Genomic DNA, 22,119 nt, shown 5'->3' on the forward strand with positions numbered 1-22,119 from the left:
GGACCTGTGGACCCAACAGGAAACAGGACTGAAATTCAAGAGGGTTGAAATGCAATTCAAAGTTTAAATACAAGAGATTTGGATTATAATGAAATTATAAAGCCAACTTTCATTTTGAAACTCTTACATTGATTACTAACAAAAATACGACATTGCACCTATATACTGTAGAAAATAACTGAAGGCTCCAGGGGAAAACAATGAGATTCCAAATTTGCCTGAAAAAATTGTGCTAGTGCCATCTAGTAGCATTTTTCATCACCTTTCAGAATATTGTATTGCAAAAAGGAAAAAAAAAAAGTAATCCTATGAAAAATGCGTTTTAAAATTGCCCATCTCATCCCGTTTTTATCAGTTGTGAAGGTTTCTTTTATTCATATCTCAAAATGAGATTTTGGTTATCTCATCATTTTTCCCCTGGACCCTTCAACTATTTTATATTGGTTTAATTATATTCATATGGATTAAGTATATATATTTTTTTACTTCATGAAATTTGATAAAAAATGTGAAAAGTTAAGGAATATATAAAAGAAAGAAGTTTTAATGAAATACAAAGTATTATGCGGTTTTTCATAAACATGGCTGAAAGTAAATATTTAAAATCTACAGTGTTTAAAGAAAATAATGATAATATTGATAAGAAGTCAGAAGAAAAAAAATGGTTCAAAAAATATTTGGAAAATATTCAATGGGAAAGAATTCGATAATTTTATCACCTGAATGTGAGTACGAAATTATTTTTTTATTGTTTGCAGATTGAAGAATGAAATTCTTAAGCAGGGGGGAAATCCTAAATAGTGTTGCAATACTTTCATGGGTGTTGAAAAAATGGAAAAACACTGAACTCATCTGAATGTACAGAAAATGTATTGATAAGATATAGACGCAATTGATACAAATCTGCTTTGTAAATGCAGAGAGAACTAACACTTGCAACAACTTTCAGCACCTCTATAAAGAACAAGAAGTAGAAAAAATTTATCTAAGTTTTTTGAACCACCATATTCTAAAAATTTTACACACATATTTTGTTTACCCTTTGCATTAGGTTCTTTAATGATTTGCTAAGATTATTTTTAAAATGGTTTCTTAACCTTTTGATATCACTTTTTTTTTTAAAAAAAAAAGAAAAAAAAAAAGATATAAGACTTTACTGCTTTATTGAGTTTTTTCAAAAAAAAAAATTCTGATATAAAATATATAGAAATTTATAGCTAGAGTTTTTTAACAAATAATAGAAAGTCTTAAAAACTAAAAAAAAAGAGGATTTGACTTCACAGTTTTTTAAATTTTTTTAACAAATTTCCAGAATGTTTTAATGCATTTCTTTTTATTTAAATATTTTAAGCAACAGCACTGGGATTTATTGAACTTCATACCTTAGGTGAGCTATGTTTTATTAGAGGGTATTTCCAACAGCTTAGAAAAATTATTTAAGAAAAAAATTTTTTATTTAAGATTAAGACATTAATGAAAAATTTTTACTTGACCAAATTTATAATTTAATTCCTAATTTCTATTTTATTTCATTTATGTATGAAATATATGAGTTAATTATGTTACACTTTTTGTAGGTTAAAGATACTTAAATGCAGAGATTTGGAGAAATAAATCCGGAAATTCCAGGATTTACAGTTTTTCACTGCGATTGCATTCCATATTTTACATACATTAGAAATAAAACGTTCCTTTTCACAAATTTAAACAAATTTATTGAACAGCACTGGGATTTGGAAGAGAATTACAGATTTGTTATTGAAATTAATTTTGATAGAAAAAGATTAGAATAAAAATTGAACACCTTTTCTGTTTGTACATTTTTTTCTCTTTTTTTATGTATGTATTCTAAGTCTTCTTCTGTATTCATGTATTCTACTTGAACAAACTTGATAAGTGATTCTAGAATAAGCCTAAAACAACAAAAGCAAAAAAGTGTGCAAATTTTATTTGCATTATTCACTGTAACTCATGTTGACGGTTTCAGCTGATTATTTGACGTACTTTTTTATAAAAGCAAGATACATTTTTGTCTTCTATTTGACAGTGTAAAAAATTGAATTGAACATTTTCATCACCATCAGATATTTGTAAAACAATAACAAAAAACAGATAAACCCAGCCTGCAAACCTATACCTAAGCCCAGACATGTTTTAATAACAGTGAGTTTATAACAAGCCCCAGACTAAATAAAGCTTTGAACCTAGCATAATAAATACAGAAAAGTAAAAGTTGTAAAAATATAATCAAAATAAATACACAAAAGCAAAAGTTGTTAAAATCAAACCTTGAAGATAAACCACCAAGAAACAGCATGAAAAGGTTAACAAATTGAATTTTGTTTAATGTATATTTATTAAAGAAGTAACCATGAACACCAGTATTAAGACCACTATGAACACTAGTATGAACACCAGCATTAAGACCTTCAAAAGAAATAAAAAAAAATTGTAAATGATAAAGGTTTTATAAAAAACTTTTTTTTGTTAATAATTTGGAATTAAAAAAAAATCCTATTTTTCTGGCATGTTACAACTTTATTTAGAAATGGGATTTTATTTACAGAAAAACTAAAAAAATACTTTTTACCTGCAATCATAATTTCAAATAAAAAACATTGAATCAATTAAAATTTTATTAATCAAAAAATTAACTACCTGATTTATTTCTAACAGAAAAAAAATCATTTGGAAATTTCCCTTTAAGATCTTGAAAAAAATTTTCATTTATATCACCAACGTTTTCTTCTTCAAATTCAACAATAGGCCCTTTAAAAGATTAACATTTTTTATGAAAATGACAGAGTTCATTAAACAATAAAATGAGCTAAAAGAAAACATAATAAGAATCCTGTTAAATATTCTCATTGCAATTAACTGTAAATTGATAAAACAACTGAACTGTTAACTTTTTTAGTAACTCAATATCTGATAGTCAAGTGTACAGAATCTTTTTAGAGAATCTAATCTAGATATAAAACCATTCAAACTGGAAAATGAGTACTCTATATATTGGATTATAAGTTAAGATTTTGAGCCATTTAAAATGGATTAAAAGTTTGACCCTCAACCAACTCAACTAACAAACCCAGTCGACTTTAAAACCGAGACTTATAACTTGACTTGTATCAAGAATTTTTAAATTTTTAAGTTTTAAGTTAAACTTTTTAAACAAAAAAAATAAAAGTAAAAGAGTGAATACTCTTAGTGAATGTACTTTTATGTGTATGTACTTTTATGCAAAGTAAGTAAAATAAATAGATAAATTGTTCAATTAAAATTTCTCAAAAAAATTAAATTTCTCTAGTAAAATACACTAGCTTATTTTAATCTAAATCTCTTTTCTTCACTTTTAGAATATAAATATTTCAAAAAAACAAGTAAGGATTACTTTGTAGATTAGTTTGTATGTCTAAAGCAGAAGCAGCCTGATGTTATGGCTATACCAAAATTTAAATGATTTTATTGATGTAGGTACAATTCATTTTGGTAAGTTGTTATGATTGATGAGGAAATAACACAAGTTTTACCTACCAGACAAAATTAATAACAAGTGTCTCAACAACAAGACCAGAATGGTTTTATGACAATTTAATAAAATGTAATTTTACAACTTAATTTAATAAATTTTAAGGTCTTGACTTTGGGTTTTATTTATAATGAATTAGGGTACATTTGATATTTCTTCATTTCATGTTTGATAAAGACCATTCTACCATACCTTTTTATAATGTTTAATCTATTGCACTATTTAACAAGTTTTTGCAACTAAGAAATAATAATCTTTTTCTAACTTTTGTCATCAAATGTATCTAAAGCATGAAGACTTTTGTTTTAATTTATGATTGTATGCTTAAATCTTTAAAATACCATAATAAAGAATTAACAAAGAACAATTAATGAATTAAATGCAACATTTTTGGTATAAAGCAATAAAGTCAAAATAATTTAAAACAAGCTACTAAAATCAGCACTTTCAGTAGCTTTTTCTAAATATAGATTACAGAAAAAAATTGAGATAAAAATCAGCATTTTTTCTTGATTTTCTTCTGTAGCCCATATTTTCTCCTTTCTGTACAAGATCTGTGATTGTATAAGGCCATTAGTTCAAATTGAGGACATTATAGATGCCAAATAAATTGATAAATTGATAAGTATCACATGCTACAACATACCAAAGCAAAAATGCATTAAGAACAGTGTATCTAGCAAGATAGTAACTTTCAACTTCATAGGTTGCAAAAGTGGTTTACATCTTATAACTTCTGTACTTTGAACTGGCCAAGCCAATGTTCTGACCTATATTTATGTGTGTGTGTTTATGTATAAATACATAGATATATATCAAGCCTACCAGAAAATTCTACCCTTTTTTATCAAAACAACTTCTTTGACAGGCAACTAGGGAGATAATACTACAGAAGCATGTAGAAATTTATTTGGTGAAGTTATAGTTTCTGATAGGAAATGCAGAAGAAAGTTCAAAAAATCCAAATCAGGTGATTTCAAACTTTCTGATAAGCCTCATTCTGGGCAACCATCTTTGATCAATAGCAATGTTGTAAAGACCATGTTGGAGCAAGATCCTTTTCTAAAAACATCAGAAATCACAGAAAAGCTTAATTCAGCTCAGCAAACCTTTTTAGACCATATTAGGAAGGATTACTGTGGAAATATTCAAGGTGGATGCCACATAAATTAATTTAGAAGTGAGTCCTTCTTGGACCAGATGATAACTGGGAAACATCATAGAAAAGGGAATATTGTGAACCTGGAAAACCTAGCCTTTCCACCTCTGAATTAAATTTGACTCTGAATAAAAGAATCCTGTGTATATGTCAGACATTTGAGGACCAATACATTATAAGCTTTTAAAACCAAATGAAAAGCTCAATCTAGAGAAATATTGTCAGCAACTGAATAATATAAAGACAGCAAGTTCAAGAAAAGAGGCTGGCGATGCTCAATAGAAAGAATATCAAACTGCATCATGATAATGTCAAGCCACATGCTGCTTTGGGGACTCATCAAAAATTGCAGAACTAGGGTAGGAAACTTTGTCACATCCACCATATTTCTCACATTTAGCACTTTCCGACAATCACATGTTTTTGTTCTTTGAGGAGCAAAAAATATAAAAATGAAGAAGATATCAAACAAGCAATTGTTCAACTTTTTGCATCAAAAGATAAAACTTTTTTTGAAAATGGGATACAGCTATTCACAAAAGTTTAAACGATTGCAGAATTTTCAAATCTAATCTTCGGTTTTTCTTGAATAAAAATCTAATGGAAATATATATCAAAATAATTATTTTTCCAATTTGGTAAATAGGTTATTTGTTAATAGAATAAAAAAAAGTAGGTTTTGACTCATTACCGTTTACTCAGAAATTTCATTAAAAGGTAGGTGATACAAATTAAGAGGTTTCACAAAAGTTTAAACAATTTTATTTAGGATCAATTATTTGCTAATTAATTGATAAATCCGCTGCAAAATTTTTTTTCGCAGCGAATTTATCAATTAATTAGCAAATAATTGAGTAGTTTTTCAATCAAAAAATTTATCACAACATCGTCAGGCAGCTTTTAATTCATTAAAAATCAACTTAAAATATTATGAATTTCAAATAAATTTCAATTGCGTGCAAATGGGTCGAAAATCAGTTTCTAGTGACATCAAATGGCAAGTTATTGGTATGGCGCGGACAAAAAATCACACAAACGTTCAAATAGGCAAAATACTTAACATTTCTGAATATTGCATTAGAAAAACCATCAAAACCTGGGAACTTACCAAGGACGTCTCCGACATGCCGCGTACTGGGAGACCATCCAAACTCAGCAACCGTGACAAAAATGGTATATTCAGAAAGAGCAGAGAAAACCCCAGACTCAGCTACAAAAAGCTAGCACAAATCTTCAATGAGTCAAAAAATAATCCAAAAGTTAGCAGAGATCTCGTGAGACGAACATTGTCGGACAAAGGTATTGGAACGTACATAGCTGCTAAAAAACCTATTCTTTCAATCACGGATAAACGTAAACGACGAGTGTGGTCCAAAGAAAGGCTGGACTGGTCTGTGGAACAGTGGGCAAAAGTTATTTGGAGTGATGAAGCTAACTTTCAAGTTGTAAACCGCAAGGGAAGAATCTATGTCAAAAAATTTGCAACTGAGAAATATTCAGACAGGTTTTTGCAACATCGTCGACAAGGCGGTGGAGGTTCGGTTGGCATCTAGGGATGTTTTTCTCAGTATAGGCTTCTGTTAGCTGTATGAAGGCCGAATTAATCAATACACCTACAAGAACACATTGGAAACGTGTTTAGTTCCATCAATCAGACACTTGTATGGCAGAAGCAAGCAATTTATCTTTCAACAAGACGGGGCTTCAGCTCATACAGCACACTCAATCAAAGAATATTTTTTGAAAAAAAAGTTCAATATGATGCCCTGGTGCCCTAGATCACCAGATCTCAACCCAATCGAAAATATTTGGTCTTGGATCGACAATCAACTGACATACCATGAAATTTAATCAACTCAGCATTTAAAGCAACTTTTGAATGAGTACTGGCTGAAGGTACCTCGCGTGATGTGCATGAAATTAGTTGAATCAATGCATAAACGAGTTTATCTTTGCTATAAAAACAAAGAAGGACACTTCAAATATTAATTTTGCTTTTTTTTTCATTTTTTGTTCAAATGTTGCAACTCGTTTAAACTTTTGTGCTTCTTATTTTTCCTATAAGATTTTTTGTAATAGCTTTTTTCTAACTAAATATTAAAATTTTTATAACATGAAAGTAGTTCTACTTCAGTTGATAATAGTAGCAACAGATTTTAGTAATTTATCATGATCAAATATCTATTAAGCAAGTTATTTAGTAATTTGTTAAGATAATCTTAAGCAAATTGAGAGCATTTTTAGTGACAAAAATAACCCTGAGGTTTAAATGGCAGAAAGTAATATGCAAAAAACCTTTTTAACAGATTATTAATTTTTTACTATCAAATTCAAAAAAAGTATTCTTATGATTTTTAAAACATTCCTTAAGGACAGAAGAAAAAAATAATCATCTGTGGAAAATACACCTCAACTTATGATTCTCAAAAACATCTTTTAAGGGATTTTTACGCCTACACAAAACAGGCGTAAAAATCTCAGACCAAAAGACTCAGAACAGTTTGCTAATGAAAATGTTAAAAAATGAAATGTTAAATTTTGGTATGGTTGCTAAACAAATTCGTTTTGATAATAGTACTTTACTAAATGATACATTAGAACAAAAATATAATTTAAGTGTTTCAAATAATTAAAAATTATTTACACTTCAAATCCATTATATAAACTTCTTTAGATGATATTTAAAAAATTTTTGGCTTTTAATGATCTGAAACAAGAGAATTAAACCTACACATTCGTGGATTGCGCAAAGATTGTTTTAGAGATTCTTCAGCTTGATCATAAAACCCTGTAACCAAGTTGAGAATTTTTATTCGATTGAGAGAATTTATCTAAAGTATAAATTAAATGAAAGATAAAATATGAAAAACAAGAACAAAAAATTTGAAGAACTTTTATCTTTAACTAAAAAAAGAAAAATTTTAAAGCAAGACTGTGCTAAACAAAATGAATATTTAATACATTAATACATAATAAATATACTAATGTTTACTTTCTAGCACTTAAATATTTATCTGAGAAATACATCTAGTTGCATGACAAACTAATATTGTATTTTTCAACAAATTCTACATGTATCATGTAAGGTACACGATTACGCTTCTTACTATGCTCATTAAACTTCATGTGTGAAAACTCTGTAAAAACATAAGCAATTCTAAATTCCCCTAAAATTCAACAAACTTTAACAACTATAAAATAAATTTTAACCTTTCCTCTGTCACAGCATGCAAACAGGTCTTTGAGAGCTCTTCTAAATAAAATAACTAATGAATAAGACATAATAGTACCAGTTACCAAATAATATTAACAGCATTGAAACAAATAAATTAAAATATAGATAAAACATTAATACAATCCTTTCACACATGTGAGATAGGATTAATAGTGATAGATAAATATTGCATATCTATAATATGCTTTATGACATGTTCATATCCATTTAACTTTAATCCTGAAACAACATCAACATAAGTATGCCAATTACCTCAAATTTTTGAGTGTGATAGAAACAGTATAAATTGAAGCATGATTTAATGCGTATCTTCTAAATTCATCAAAAGCTTCTTCACTCCATGTGTGATTATTAAAATACTGTAAAAAATATTTTTGATTATCATGGTTGTTAAAAATATCTTTGATATCATGATTGTTAATTAACAAAGCTGAATTTATTTACTTACTACTTTTAATTTTACTTAGTAATTTATTTTGCTAGCTATTGATATATATACATGTATGTATGTATGTATGTATGTATGTATGTATGTATGTATGTACGTATGTATGTATGTATGTATGTATGTATGTATGTATGTATGTATGTATGTATGTATGTATGTATGTATGTATGTATGTATGTATGTATGTATGTATGTATGTATGTATGTATGTATGTATGTATGTATGTATGTATGTATATAATGAATATGTAGAAAATTTAGACTTAATATATCATATACTATACAAGAATTAAAATCAGAGTTAAAGGAATTATTAGTTTAAAAATAACTAAAAAATTGAGATAAACACTTATTTAACAAATAAATCAATCAACTCATGTTTTCAAAAATAAAAAAGTAAGTAAATGTTGAGAATGCTGTGCCAGATGTCTAATAAGTTTTCAATTAAAATTAAGTCTAGCATTACCAAAAATGTTCCTATTTAATTACATACTATTAGACAAAAATATTCCTGTCCTGTTACACACTATAAGGCAAAAGAATCATGGTGCATTTGCGTTATTTTTTGTCTTTAATTGCAAACTACAAGACAGAGCAAGTAGCTCTAAAACAATAGTTAAGAAAATAATAAACTAGAAAAAACAAGTAGCTAACAAGAATTAACTTCCTTGATATATTTTGTTCATAAAAATATTTCAAAGTCTAAGAAAAAAAGAAATACGACTTTAAATAAAAAAAAAAGTAAATGTTTTCTATTGTAACTACTGTTTTTGTAATTAATGCGCATTCTTATGATGGCTATCAGACAATTTAAAATACTCCCATGTTTTCTTTTGAAAAGAGTAGTGAATTTCTTCTAAAAAAAAACACAGCCATATTTGTTGTTTACCAAAAAAACCAGAGCCATTGTTCTTTCAATGGCTTAGGTTTTTTTGGTAAGCAACCATTGGAATTCAATCTTCAATATCTTTGTTGAAATATGATATGTAACTTCGCTGTAACTGTCATCCTACTTATATAACACAGCCATATTTGTTGTCTAATGGAACAAAAACTTGTGTGCCAAAAAAATATTGTCTAACAACTTGTTAAATCAAAATTAAAAATTTAAAAATAAATAGATTTAAATTATGTATATTTTTTTTTATTTAACTCATGCTTTTAAATGTTAGATATACTTTGTTTTGCAATGCTAAAAAAATGTTGTTGTAGGTTACATAAGGGAATGATGGAAGAATGTTACAGTAACAGCAAGCACACACTATAAAAAAACAGTCTTTAGTTTTCCTTATAGCAATTATTTAGATTTTCTAAAACTTTGGATTAAGTTTGTCAACTGAACTGATTGGATTATCAAAGAAAACTCAGCAATTTATCATTTTGAAGATAAAAGAGGTAAACATAAAGTTAAACTGTTCAGAAAATCTTATCTAACAATTATTACTAAAATATCTTTTTAAAGCTTCTTTAATTAAATCAAGCTCAGGTTTATGCAAATGTAACCATTTTTTTGATGAAGGAGATGTTACTCCTACAATTGAGAACTTTAATTGATGAAGACCATTACCTGAATAAAAAGGTAGTGTCTATAAGTTGACTAAGTCAGGATGCTTGTTAATTTTGCTTCTCACTGAAGTTGCAGAGAAAGTAACAAAAAGTATATTATCCAAGTTGTCTATTACAAAACAATAGGATGTCCAATCTACTCAAATTCAATAATTAAATTTGTTCAGATGCACAGATCAAAACAAGTATATGCTTTACTACTAGAAGAGTTTCTACAAAGGTAGCATTGATCTAATATCAGGATTATTACTGTTGGAAAACAGTGTTACTACTAAGGTTGTTGTTTTAACTGACAAAATGTATTTAAAAAAAAGGTGTCCAATGGAGAAAGTTTGATTGGTGTCAGTGAAAATTTTAAGTTTAAAACTTCTGATTCTTTAATTAGTTTACTTTTAGAAGAAACTTTAGAAACTTTACATAAAGTATCTTTTAATGTGTGAGGTCACTAACAAAGTTAATGTGTGAACTGACAATCAGGCAACAAAATACCTTAGCATTCAAGATTCTACATTGTAAATTTAGTTAACAAGATAATTAAATATTTTTCACTTTTTTGGAACACCAGGTATATAATTGTTATATAAGTGTTGCTTATTAAAAAGTATTAGGAACAATTTATTAAATTAAAAGCAGTTTGTAATTTATTAGCTAATTATGTTTGTAATAGGTTCATAATTTTGGAAACTGTAAAGAAATTGTTTTTGGAGATTATTGTTAAGGTATTTCCATAACATAAAAAGTGTATCCTTAATGGCAAATCATTTTTTTTAAATGTTGGCGCCCGACACACCATTCATAATGGCTATGTGGAGTAGTTGAAAAAAATAAGGCAGTAATCTCATCATTCGGTGATTTTTTCGTTCAGAAGACTTATTTTCACATTTATTATTCCAATAGAATACAATAATATTTTTAGATAAAATAAAAACTGTTTTCGTTATAAACTGCTTAGGTTAAAGAAAAAACATAGTTCCTGTAACATATCAAGCAACTGATGTCTTAAAGTGTATAGAGCAGTGGATAGTTCACTTTGCTAATTATGAGCATTATTTGTCTGAAGCCATTGTTCACATTTAGTCAAGTAAACTAGCTATTTAAGTCATAATTTATTCTTAGCTGTCTAAATGTTTCTTAGTTATGTAAATTAGATATAGAAACTCCAATAAAGTTTTTACAAATTAGTGTTTCTCGAGGTTTTAATAGGTTTCATGGAAGCTAAAAACTTAACAAATTAGCCTACTAATTATTGGATTTTAAGGCAACAAATCCAGCTGTGTTATATATTAGGCCATGTGTCATCCCATAAGTTTTCATCTAGGTTGATTAATCTAGATTCTTAAATAAATGAATATCTTGTTTAAATGTTGGTTTCAAGTTTTGACCAAAATAATTGTTAACAAGATTATCTAGAAGCTACTGGCTTTAATTGGACTGAAAACAACTTAAATTATTTCCCCTAATTTTTCAACATTTTTCTGCAACTATTACGATTAAATGATCCATTCCTAACTTAATTTCCAATATTTAAATCTTTTCAACTTTTTAAAATATTTTTGAATAAGTTATCTTTCTATTATTTCAAAGATGATTAGTTGTGCTTTCCACCAGATGTAGTTAAGGGGAGAAACATGGTTAACAACTATTAGTTAGTCACTATTACTTCAAAATAGAAGAACTTTATCATAATAGTTAATACTCTTTTGAACTTTATCTTAATAGTTAATACTCTAATACTTTTTCTGATCCGATTGACTTACTTTTCACTGTTTAATCTTAACAACTTAAGTGTTGTTAGTTAAGAGCAATTGTTTTAAAAACATTCATACTATTCCATGTACAAATATAGCAAGAATGAATTGCCATGACACTTAAAGACATAAACACAAATAACTTGACATCTTGTGAGTTTGATCTACCACACAAGTAAAGCTTGACTTAATCAAGCAAAGCTTATTAAGGAGTACTTGAATACAGCAGTGGCCAAAAGTTAAAGACCACTCATTTTTTAGTTGGTTTCTTAACCTTTAAATTAAAATTAAGAAGATTCTAATTGACATATTAAATTTTTTTTTTTAATACCTTGTTAATTAAAACATTCGGATTAAAGTGGTATAATTTTTTTAATCTAATTCTAATTAAATAGCGTTTAACTTATTAAAAAACTGATGAGTACTTACAAATTTTCTTTAAATAAATTGGACAAAATTTAATGAACACTTTCAAATCTTTAATTTGCACTTATTAAAAATAATAATCCATTATTTTTTTTAACTGCCTTAATTGCTTATTACGTTGGCTATAAAATAAAATGTCGAAACCTGAGTTTCGATATCAAATAAACATTTATTTTTTGAATTGCATTAAGGATTTTAAAATATTGCAAAAATGCATGTAAAGATCGAAGAAAAAGACAGATACGTGGCTCTTGTATCAAAAGAAGAAGGCTATAGCATCAGACAAATAGCAGAAAAGCTCGAGGGGTCTCACTCTTGCATTATTAACATAATTCAACGATACAAAGAGACCCGGTCAATTAATGATTGTCATAGGACTGGATGCAATAAAATTTCAAATGACTGTGATGTTCGCTCGTTAGTGAGATTAATGTAAGAAAACAGACAAGCATCATCTACAGACTTGTCTACAAAATGGACACTGTCAAATGGTCTGAAAGCAAGCCCTAGAACTGTGCGAAGGGTCCTCCACAATTTAAATTATTTATGGCGTGCTGCTGCAAAAAAACCACGCTTAAATAAAAAACAAAAATTTGCCAGGAAAGAGTGGTGCAAACTAAATAAAAATTGGTCAACAGATCAGTGGAGCCGTGTGGTCTTTAGTGATGAAATGAACGTTGAGGTAGACAACAGAAAAGGTTGCATAATGTTGCGTAGACTTCCAAGCGAACAGTTCGATGAATCATGCATTTTGAAACGAACAAAACAAGGCAGTGGTTCAATAGGCATTTGGGCCTGTGTGAGTGCCTGTGGAGTTGGCATTTTTCATTTATTCGATGGTAGACTCAACAAAGGTATATCAAAATTTTGGAAAACTCGCTTATTCCTAGCATTGATTTATGGCAGTTGCAAGATGGATTTATTTTCCAGCAAGATAATGCATCGTGTCATAAAGCGCATGTTGTTAGCGATTGGTTCAATTCTAATAAAATTCAAGTGCTTCCATGGCCTGCCAGTAGTCCAGACTTGAATCCAATAGAGAATTTATGGTCATGGCTTGATCAAAAGCTTGGTAAAGAACAACTTTACAATTTGGAAGATATGAAGTCTTTATCTCTCATCATTTGAAAAATGCGCCTGATGAAGTAATCAAAACTTTAATGAATTCAATGCCAGAACGAGTACAAGAGTGCTTGAAAACAAATGGAGGAACAACACGTTTCTAAATTATTTTTTTATTGCTTTTTTTAATATTTTTGAAACTGGTCTTAAAATTTTGTCCAATTTTTTTTCCCATTTATATTTTTTACTAGTCAGTTTTTAAATTTTTTTAACATTATTTTATAATAAAAATAAAATACAATAAAAATTCTTTCTAAAAATGTTTTTCTTTTTTTGATACCTTTTTCCAAAATAAAATTATACTAAGGTTAAAAATAAATTTTGAAAAAAAAATGAGTGATCTTTAATTTTTGGCCGCCGCTGTATTATCATTTGTCTCTAGTCTGTTACCAAAACAACAATAAATAAAATCACAAATGCTCCCTTAAAATTTAATATTTACATACTTTCTCTTTATATTTTCAAATATCTCACCAGGGTTTGAAATAACATTTAAATCAACCTAAATAATTTAGACTAAATTACAATTAAACTGTTGATTAAGAAAAATATGTACCAACATGTAAATTTGTTAAAAAATTTCATCAAGTTGCTGATCTACATTATTCATATCTGTTTTGTGTTTTGTATTTTAGTTTTTTTGCTAGCTGAAGTATTATTGTATCAGTCATAATTCTTATAGATGAACATTTTTATTAGTGTTATTGTTGAGCAAAATAATAATTACTATCAGTGGCAAGTGTTAACCTTTTTTCTTCACTATTACTATCTTACATTATAATAGAAACTATTTGCTCTATCATTTACTTCACAATGTAACTGGAGCCCATACTCAATGAAAAGCCTTCACTACTTACTTGTGATTTTCCTTTTTAAATAGTAATTTTAAGCACAAAATAGTAAATTAGCTGATAATTTTCAAATTTTTTATATTTGAATAATTTTACTTAATAATTTCAAATCTGTGTGTAGTGTTAACCATGATATTTAGAGTTGATTATTTTGAGTGACACCAATAACAATAACCATTTAAAATTTTTTTGTTTCATTAATTACAACATGATAAAAACAATTAATTACAAAATAATACAAACCATTACAAACTCTTTGATATTTATAAGCTGTCCAGTTGAGTCAGCTGACTTAAAACAAAGAGTTTCCCTAATGGATGCTGAAAAAAAAAACAGAAAAGAAACCATTATAACTCTAAATTTATTGAGATATCATTTTTGCACTTCAGTTGAAAATCATTCATTAATTTCCAATGTATATTCATGAAAATAGAGAGAGAAAGAGAGAAAATTAAACATAATGCATATATAATATGTTTATTTTTTTACAATCCAGTATTTTTATATTTATAGCAAAGTAAAAAGGATGTCAAAATCAATAAAACAAAAAAAACAAAAAAAATTTCATTTGAAAATCTCATCAAAAAGTCTAAATCAATTTATAATCAAAACAAACAATAAAAAGTTTATACATTTATTTTTATAAAATGTCGGCTCTCTATTTATTTCAAGCACTGCCTGAATTCTCTTCTCAATTTATATATACATTGCATAAATTTCTATTTTCTTTTTTTTCTTTTTATAAACATAACTTTTATAGGATTGCTGTGGATTTTTATGATTGACTGTATACATATAAAATGGGTGCTCATATATTACTACACGGTCACAGTTATTTTTAAATCTAAATTCATAAACATACTGCAAAGAGCAATAATATCTTAAAGTTAGCAAGTACACCTTTAGATTCTGTGATTTATAGAGAGTTGATTTATTTACCAACTTTTTGTCTTATTATAAAAAGCATTTCTTTAGTTAGTAAGTTTATTGAAGAATTAAAGTTGCTTTACTAGGACTTAGATAATGCCTTGATTTTTATTTACTAAAAAATAGTACCTTGATATTTATTTATTAACAACAGAAAAGAAAACACTCACAATCATTACTTTGCTCATTCTTTGATATGAAATACTCTTGGAATGAACAATGAAGGCTTTGAACCTGAATATAAAATTAACTGTAGTTGAATGATCCAATTTGATTTTAGATTCTATTGGAGTCTTTTTTTTTTTTTTTTTAACTAAATAATATTTAAAGAAAAACTAAAAGCATATTTCAAAAAGGAGGCTATGATATGTTATTTTTTTGAGCAATTATAAATTACTTACTAGAGAAAAACTTATGACAGCATTTCTTTGTCCAGTCCATTTTACAAAAATCTCTTCTAAGGCATTTGAATGATCTTTCAAATTTTTTTCTTTTTCAAACCTGATGTTTTCTACTATTAAAGAAAAAAAGAAGACATTACAAGCCATTTTATCATTTTCATATTTTAGAGGTCATTTCTAACAAAGACATTTAAAATGATTATTGACTTAATCCAAAAATAACTAATTTTTCAAAATTTATCTTTTTTGTTTTTAGGTATATTCAAAAGCATGAAAATGACAGCTCAATTTCTATTTTAAATCAGGCCATTATCATTTACCAATTTAAAAACAAACTTTCTTATTGGGAATTGTTAAGGTTTATAGGATTTTAATACTGCTAAACTTCCTGTAACACTTTCTTGTCTTCTTGTCAACTTAAAGTTATTATGATTACTGCCATAGCATTGCTATGACTGTGATTGCAGACTTAGAAAGCTTTAGTGTTAATTTTTTTAATCTACAATATAATTTAAATAAACAAAAAAAATTGTATCTTAAAGATAATTTCTTGTAAAAGTATTCAAGATATGCAACACAAAGTCTCAGATACTGTTTTTTTTTTTTTTTTTTTGCACCAACGGAAGATTACAATAATATATATCCCCGAAACCATTCCAAGTGGTTCCAAGGTATACTTAATTTTACCTCAAAGCAGTATAATGCGACTGAAAACTAGATTTCTTTAAAATAGATTTTGGGGTATCAAATGAAATTACTTAAAACATCTCAAAATAAAAAATGAAGATTTTTGAATTTAAATAAAAGCTTTTAACCACATTTCTTTTTAGAAATTTTCTAAAGTAGAAAAAAAAAGTGCTGATACCAATTTTCAGTTTTCTTTTGTAAATTGAACAACAACACTGAACAACAAAACAATTATTAAAGATTTTTGAAAGTTTTTCACAAAAAGGCAAATTGGGGAAGTTAAAATATTAATGTCTTTAGTACCACTAGGAATTAGAGGTGAAATTTTGGGGATAAGCATATTTTATCAGAATCTTGCAAAATCAAACAAATTTGAGAACTTTGCTTACTTTTTCAAAAAATTGTTTGCTTTTTTTTAATCCAACCTTTTGAGATCACCCTCATGCCTTTTTTTAGAACTTTTAGCAATTATCACGGATGAAAAAGTTTTAGCAAATAAAGTTTACCATTTTGAGTAATGAATTTGTTCAACATCTTTTGAATGCTCTTTGCATATGGTGAAGTTTTATCATTTTTCTTACAACATGGGTTGTTTCGCATTAGATATTGGGCAAGGAAGTTAATTGGGTTGAACTCTTTAACTTCTTTAAAGTCAAACTTCTCAGCTTCAATTAGTAATTTTTCAAGACCCATTACTAATGTTGGAATCAGGGTTTTAAGTAAATAAACTTGAGCTTCTAATGGCAACTGACCGTGTTAAACCAAAAAAAAAAAAAATCTTTCTAAACATATTTTAGATCCATAGAACATTTTAAAATAATAATTATGTATGCAGTATATAAAAATAGTTCGAATAAACATATATAAGTCTGATTATTTTCATAGTCAATAAATGCAAAATTACCATTCTTTCCTCAAACCAATCATAAACCAAACTATCAAATGTTACCATCAGCATAACTAATTTCATAATTTCCTGTTTTGCTTCTGAATCACTCTGTTTTTTTTCATAATTTAAGTTTTTTATTTTGTCAGTAACTTTTTTTTCATAATCATTTCTCCAATGCACAGCTATTTCTTTAACATCTTGCAGAGATATGGTTTTTCCCCAAATTTTATCAACAACACTTGATAGATTAAATTCAGTCATGCTATTAACTACTATTACTAGTCTTTAAACATTTGTATAAAGATACATGTTCAGAGAATTTCTAACAAACTCATGCTACAAGAGAATATATTACTTTCAAAACATGTGCTTTACTGTTATTTCATTTGTGGTAAATAAATATACATTATCAAAAATAAAATACCACTAAGCATTCACATGTTGTTTATCACAGCATACTTGCAAGGTCCTATATCTACATGTCATACACACAGGAATATATATATATATATATATATATATATATATATATATATATATATATATATATATATATATATATATATATATATATATATATATATATATATATATGTAAAATATATTTATATACATGTAAAATGTATATATATTTTACATATATGTATTATAATGCATATATTATGTATATATGTATTAAATTATATAAAACTGTATATATATATATAAATATATGTGTATGTGTTTATATTTATATTCATTAAAATGAATGTGTATATAACTATACAAATATCAAAAATATGCGTATGTATACATAATACATACATACATACATACATACATACATACATACATACATACATACATACATACATACATACATGCATACATACATACAAACATACATATGCATGCATGTATGCATGCATGTATACATGTATGCATGTATGTATGCATGTATGTATGCATGTATGTATGCATGTATGTATAAAGAGAGGGAGAGAGAGAGAGAGAAATAAAACAGGTTTGTCTAAATAATGATATTTTAAGAAGATCTGTTCATATTGTTTAAAAACTTTTTCTCAACAAATAAGAACAATAAATAGAATGACTACTTGTTTAATTTGCTGAAATTATTGTCAGTTTAAAACTCTTTTTTACAGCTAATAATTTAACTTTGCTCCCATTCAGGTTTTTCAGTAGGTTTTCCGCAAGGTTGTAACATTTTTTTAAGCATGTTAAACTTAATACGTGCTCTACTTTCATTTTCTGCAATTGAAAAATAATCAAGCATGTTGTTATGGCCTATGAAAGATGCTATGCTATCACGATGCTGATTAACAATCCACTCAAATTTTGTAGTATCTGCATGACCTGTCCCAACATATTTTGACTGTAAATGCTCAGTTTGACTGTGAATATTATAGCGATCCATAACTTAACTATTTTTTAGAGTTATCCCTAAAAAATACAGTAATTATTAGCATCATTATATATATATATATATATATATATATATATATATATATATATATATATATATATATATACATATATATATACATATATATACATATCATATATATATATATATATACATATATACATACATACATATCTATATCTATATCTATCTATCTACCTATATATATATATATATATATATATATATATATATATATATATATATATATATATATATATATATATATATATATATATACATCATTCAATCGTTGTACAGTTTAGGTATTACTTAAGTGAATTATTATCACTTAAGTCAATTAGCTTTGTCTCTATTAAGATTTATTGGCATTTTTATTACTTATCAAATAACTTGTTCACTGTCATGAAATAAACATTTAACGTAAAATTTTCAAAAAAATGATTATTTGAAAATTTCTAACATTTTGAAGTTTAGCTGTTTATTTGTTCGTGTAATTTCACTGGAAATGTTTAAAGTAGTAATTAATTTTATGGTTCATCGAACCTCCTATTACAGCTTATGTAATAATGCAAAGACCTCAAAACAAATGTTAAAAACGAATGGTATTTATATATAGGATGAATTTGATTTTGTCTTCATAAAGCAAGTTCTCCTTTCTTTTTTTTTTTTAAAGTATTTAATAAAATAAAGTTATAATCTTTTTGTTATAAAGGATTTTGAGAGTTTTATAATATAAAAATCGGTAAAAGTGGACAACAAGAAAAAGTATTTTAGAACTCCGAATTCAGGGGGCCCAAAATAGAAAGACATATCGATGGCTTAACCGTGAACCAGCCAACTCCATTTTTATGAAATGTTTAGGAACAACAAAAAACCGAATAATTTCATTATAAAATGGAATAAAAAAATTTCAAAACACACTTCTGTAGATTATTAATTCAGAAATAGGTTTACAATGAAGTTTTATGGATATTAAATTTAATTTATTACTTAGGAGGAATAATTAAAGTTGGGCCAATTTAATAACCAAATTTTAAATTATTGTGTGAGTTGGCTGATTTTCCGTAGTAACTTTAATGGTTATTGTATAATTTAATGCTTGTTGTAACAACATTAATGATAAAGTGTTTTTATTTTGAGTTCTAGAAAATAGTTTAAAAATACAATGGAAATTATGCCGGAATAAAATAAGCATTTTTGAAATGTAGATAAGATTTATTTATTGTTTAAATGTAGCTATGCATGATATGGAATATTGTCATAGAAATCATGATAACCTGAAGGCAGGGTAGTTTTCAAGTCCTGAAGGTCTTGAAATTTCCTGTTTTTAATTTTCAATCTTTCGGAGTACAGATTAGGCAATTGCTCAATATCCTTAGTGGTAATAAGCTTGCCACGACGCTTCGGTAGCAACAGCCACTCAGCTGTACAACGTCAAAACACAGTATCTGTATTTTTCATAATTGGATATGAAAATGATTTTGTAAAGTACGTTGGGCTGCCTCCTTAACTTCATAATTATCACTTGAAGCTTCATAGTATGTAGTTTCAAGTGATAAGTATGAAGTTAAGTTGGCGGCCCAACGTACTTTACAAAATCATTTTCATATCCAATTATGAAAAATACAGATACTGTGTTTTGACGTTGTACAGCTGATCTGTAAACCTTAGCTTATAGTAGATGTTGCCATCCATGTTATATTGTAAGCCACGAATGTCAGTTACCTTAAAAACATATTTTGTGTTAGTAATAAATCCAACCCAACCTCTAAATACTTCTGTTCAATGCTTATTTGCTTTGAAATAGTTATATTCATCAAAATATTCGACAATATTGAATTTCTATTTTGTGATACTTAACCATCACTATATAAAATCAATTTAATATTGCTTTGCCTGTTGAGTCTGGTAAGAAATTTTTGGATAATGAATTTCCCCAATATGCTTGCATATTCTTCAGCATTTAGTCCTCCCTCAATTTCATTCCACAAATAACAGTATCCGACTTTTGTTGTAAGATCAAATAAACAAAAGTTATGAACACATAGCTTCGTTTTATAATACAGAGAAGAAACATTTGACTTGGGCGCAAGCAAAACTGCTTGTACATCAACTGTAAAAATAAACTCTTCCTGTTCTTTGTCTTTCTGTTTTTCAATTCGTGCTTCATTTTTTCTTTGCATGTGTTGATTGTAGTCTAGGTCTGACATATAGGCAAGCTTGCTACAGACAAATGGGCAATGTTGTTCGATAAATACCATTCAGACACGTAAAAATTATAAAGGGATTTTTTTGTAGACCATTCGGGTAAAATATATTTGGGAAAGCGTAATAGTATCGAAAATTAACTGATCAAAAAAATGATTAATATCGAAAAATAACTGTTCGAAACCCATTTTAATGATTAAGATCGAAAATTTGATTTTCAGATTAATATCGAAAAGTTTTATATCGAAATAGAACAATATCGAAAACAATAAAAACGGAATAAGATCGAAAACCCATTTTAATGATAAATATCGCAAATATGATTTGCTAATGACACTCTTTTTTTTATATATATAAAAAACTAGTACTAGAAGGAAATCTTAAGAAACTTCTAATACTAAGTTACTTTTCAATAAGAAACTTATTTAAGAGTTCGATGAATATTTCCTAACTTTTCACCTAAATATCGCATCAACTTTACACGAAGTTAGCATATCTACAATCGATATTGTCCCTTTTTTCACAATTTCGATCTAATTCCGTTTTTTAAATTTTCGATATTATTCCTTTTTTCACAATTTCGATATTATCCCTGTAAGTCCCTTTTCGATATTATTCTCTTTTGAGCTATTTCGAGATTATTTTGCTGTTCGGATTTTCGATACAATTCCATTTTTAACAACTTCGATGTATTCTCTTTTTCGATATTATTCCGAAAAGTCCCTTTTCGATATTATTCCTTTTTTCACAATTTCGAGATTATTCTGTTTTTCGGATTTTCGATAAAATTCCTTTTTTTACAATTTCGATGTTATTCCGGAAAGTCCCTTTTCGAGATTAATCAGTTTGACTGTTTTCGATACTGTACCTGCTAGCTATATATTTCTTAGATGTTGATTTGCGACAGTAGTGCGATTACATTTTTGGTAAACTTTCAAAAAAATCTTTGAATGAAGCTACTTCTAAATGAAATAGATTCTCTCTAGTCTTCGGTGATTCTACCAATGATACTGCTTGGTTGACCATTGATCTTGATTGTTTCCAACCCCACACGGTTGATTTTCCAATACACAGAGTGTTTAAGAACATTGTCTCACAGACTCTGTACAAATTTTCCTCTTTCCTTAAATAGTACTAATCTGTCTCTCGGTCTCTTGATAGGAAAGCATTTGGCAAGACTATCAACATACACCTTCTTTTCTCCCCAAGTCATCTTCCAAAAACTTACGAAGATTTCCGTTCGATCTGTGTTTAAAATATCCAAACATTGAAAGGCAGATTTTTTAATTAATGCGCATTTACACCTTGGTTTCAGCCTTTTTGCATTTTTAGGCACATCAGTGATTACTTTGTCGCCTATTCTTTTGCGACCAAAATGTTTTTGTACCTTTTGATCTTTCCATGTGGATCTGTTAACCTGACATATCCTTCGCCGTTTGACTTTTTTTTGTCCCTCCTTCATCACCATCAGATTCTGAGTCTGAGTGCTCAGAATGT

At 27.5% G+C, this 22,119-nt stretch overlaps 3 protein-coding genes across 8 annotated transcripts in view; 1 reads left to right on the forward strand and 2 right to left on the reverse strand.

Annotated features, from left to right (window-relative positions):
* LOC145186515 (EF-hand calcium-binding domain-containing protein 5-like) overlaps positions 1 to 17,364 on the reverse strand; it is a 31,526-nt gene extending 14,162 nt beyond the window's left edge. For 2 of the 6 annotated variants that reach the window (XM_090095438.1, XM_090095444.1), the window contains exons 1-11: positions 17,004 to 17,364; positions 16,606 to 16,846; positions 15,413 to 15,525; positions 15,182 to 15,245; positions 14,328 to 14,404; positions 8,176 to 8,282; positions 7,899 to 7,941; positions 7,420 to 7,519; positions 2,659 to 2,769; positions 2,289 to 2,427; positions 1,805 to 1,913 (exon numbers count right to left, since the gene is read on the reverse strand). In XM_090095438.1, the coding sequence (XP_089951564.1) occupies positions 1,805 to 1,913; positions 2,289 to 2,427; positions 2,659 to 2,769; positions 7,420 to 7,519; positions 7,899 to 7,941; positions 8,176 to 8,282; positions 14,328 to 14,404; positions 15,182 to 15,245; positions 15,413 to 15,525; positions 16,606 to 16,846; positions 17,004 to 17,249 (1,350 nt within the window). In that variant the 5' untranslated portion in view covers positions 17,250 to 17,364. Of the gene's footprint in view, positions 1 to 1,804; positions 1,914 to 2,288; positions 2,428 to 2,658; positions 2,770 to 7,419; positions 7,520 to 7,898; positions 7,942 to 8,175; positions 8,283 to 14,327; positions 14,405 to 15,181; positions 15,246 to 15,412; positions 15,526 to 16,605; positions 16,847 to 17,003 lie in introns of those variants that run through there. The other 4 variants (XM_090095439.1, XM_090095441.1, XM_090095443.1 and 1 more) reach the window with 4 other exon arrangements.
* LOC149884966 (uncharacterized) overlaps positions 1 to 22,119 on the forward strand; it is a 748,071-nt gene that overhangs the window by 508,482 nt on the left and 217,470 nt on the right. The gene's annotated exons all lie outside the window — the stretch shown is intronic.
* Positions 17,993 to 18,429, reverse strand: LOC149885014 (splicing factor 3B subunit 5-like). The gene has a single exon (XM_090096144.1). It carries the CDS (start codon positions 18,400 to 18,402, stop codon positions 18,139 to 18,141), a length of 264 nt encoding a protein of 87 aa, XP_089952270.1. The 5' UTR covers positions 18,403 to 18,429; the 3' UTR covers positions 17,993 to 18,138.

The sequence above is a fragment of the Hydra viridissima genome, unplaced genomic scaffold (genome assembly GCF_058129835.1).
Source record: "Hydra viridissima isolate aposymbiotic clone 2 unplaced genomic scaffold, HvirCarnegie_v1 scaffold_8, whole genome shotgun sequence".
Classification (NCBI taxonomy): Eukaryota; Metazoa; Cnidaria; class Hydrozoa; order Anthoathecata; family Hydridae; genus Hydra; species Hydra viridissima.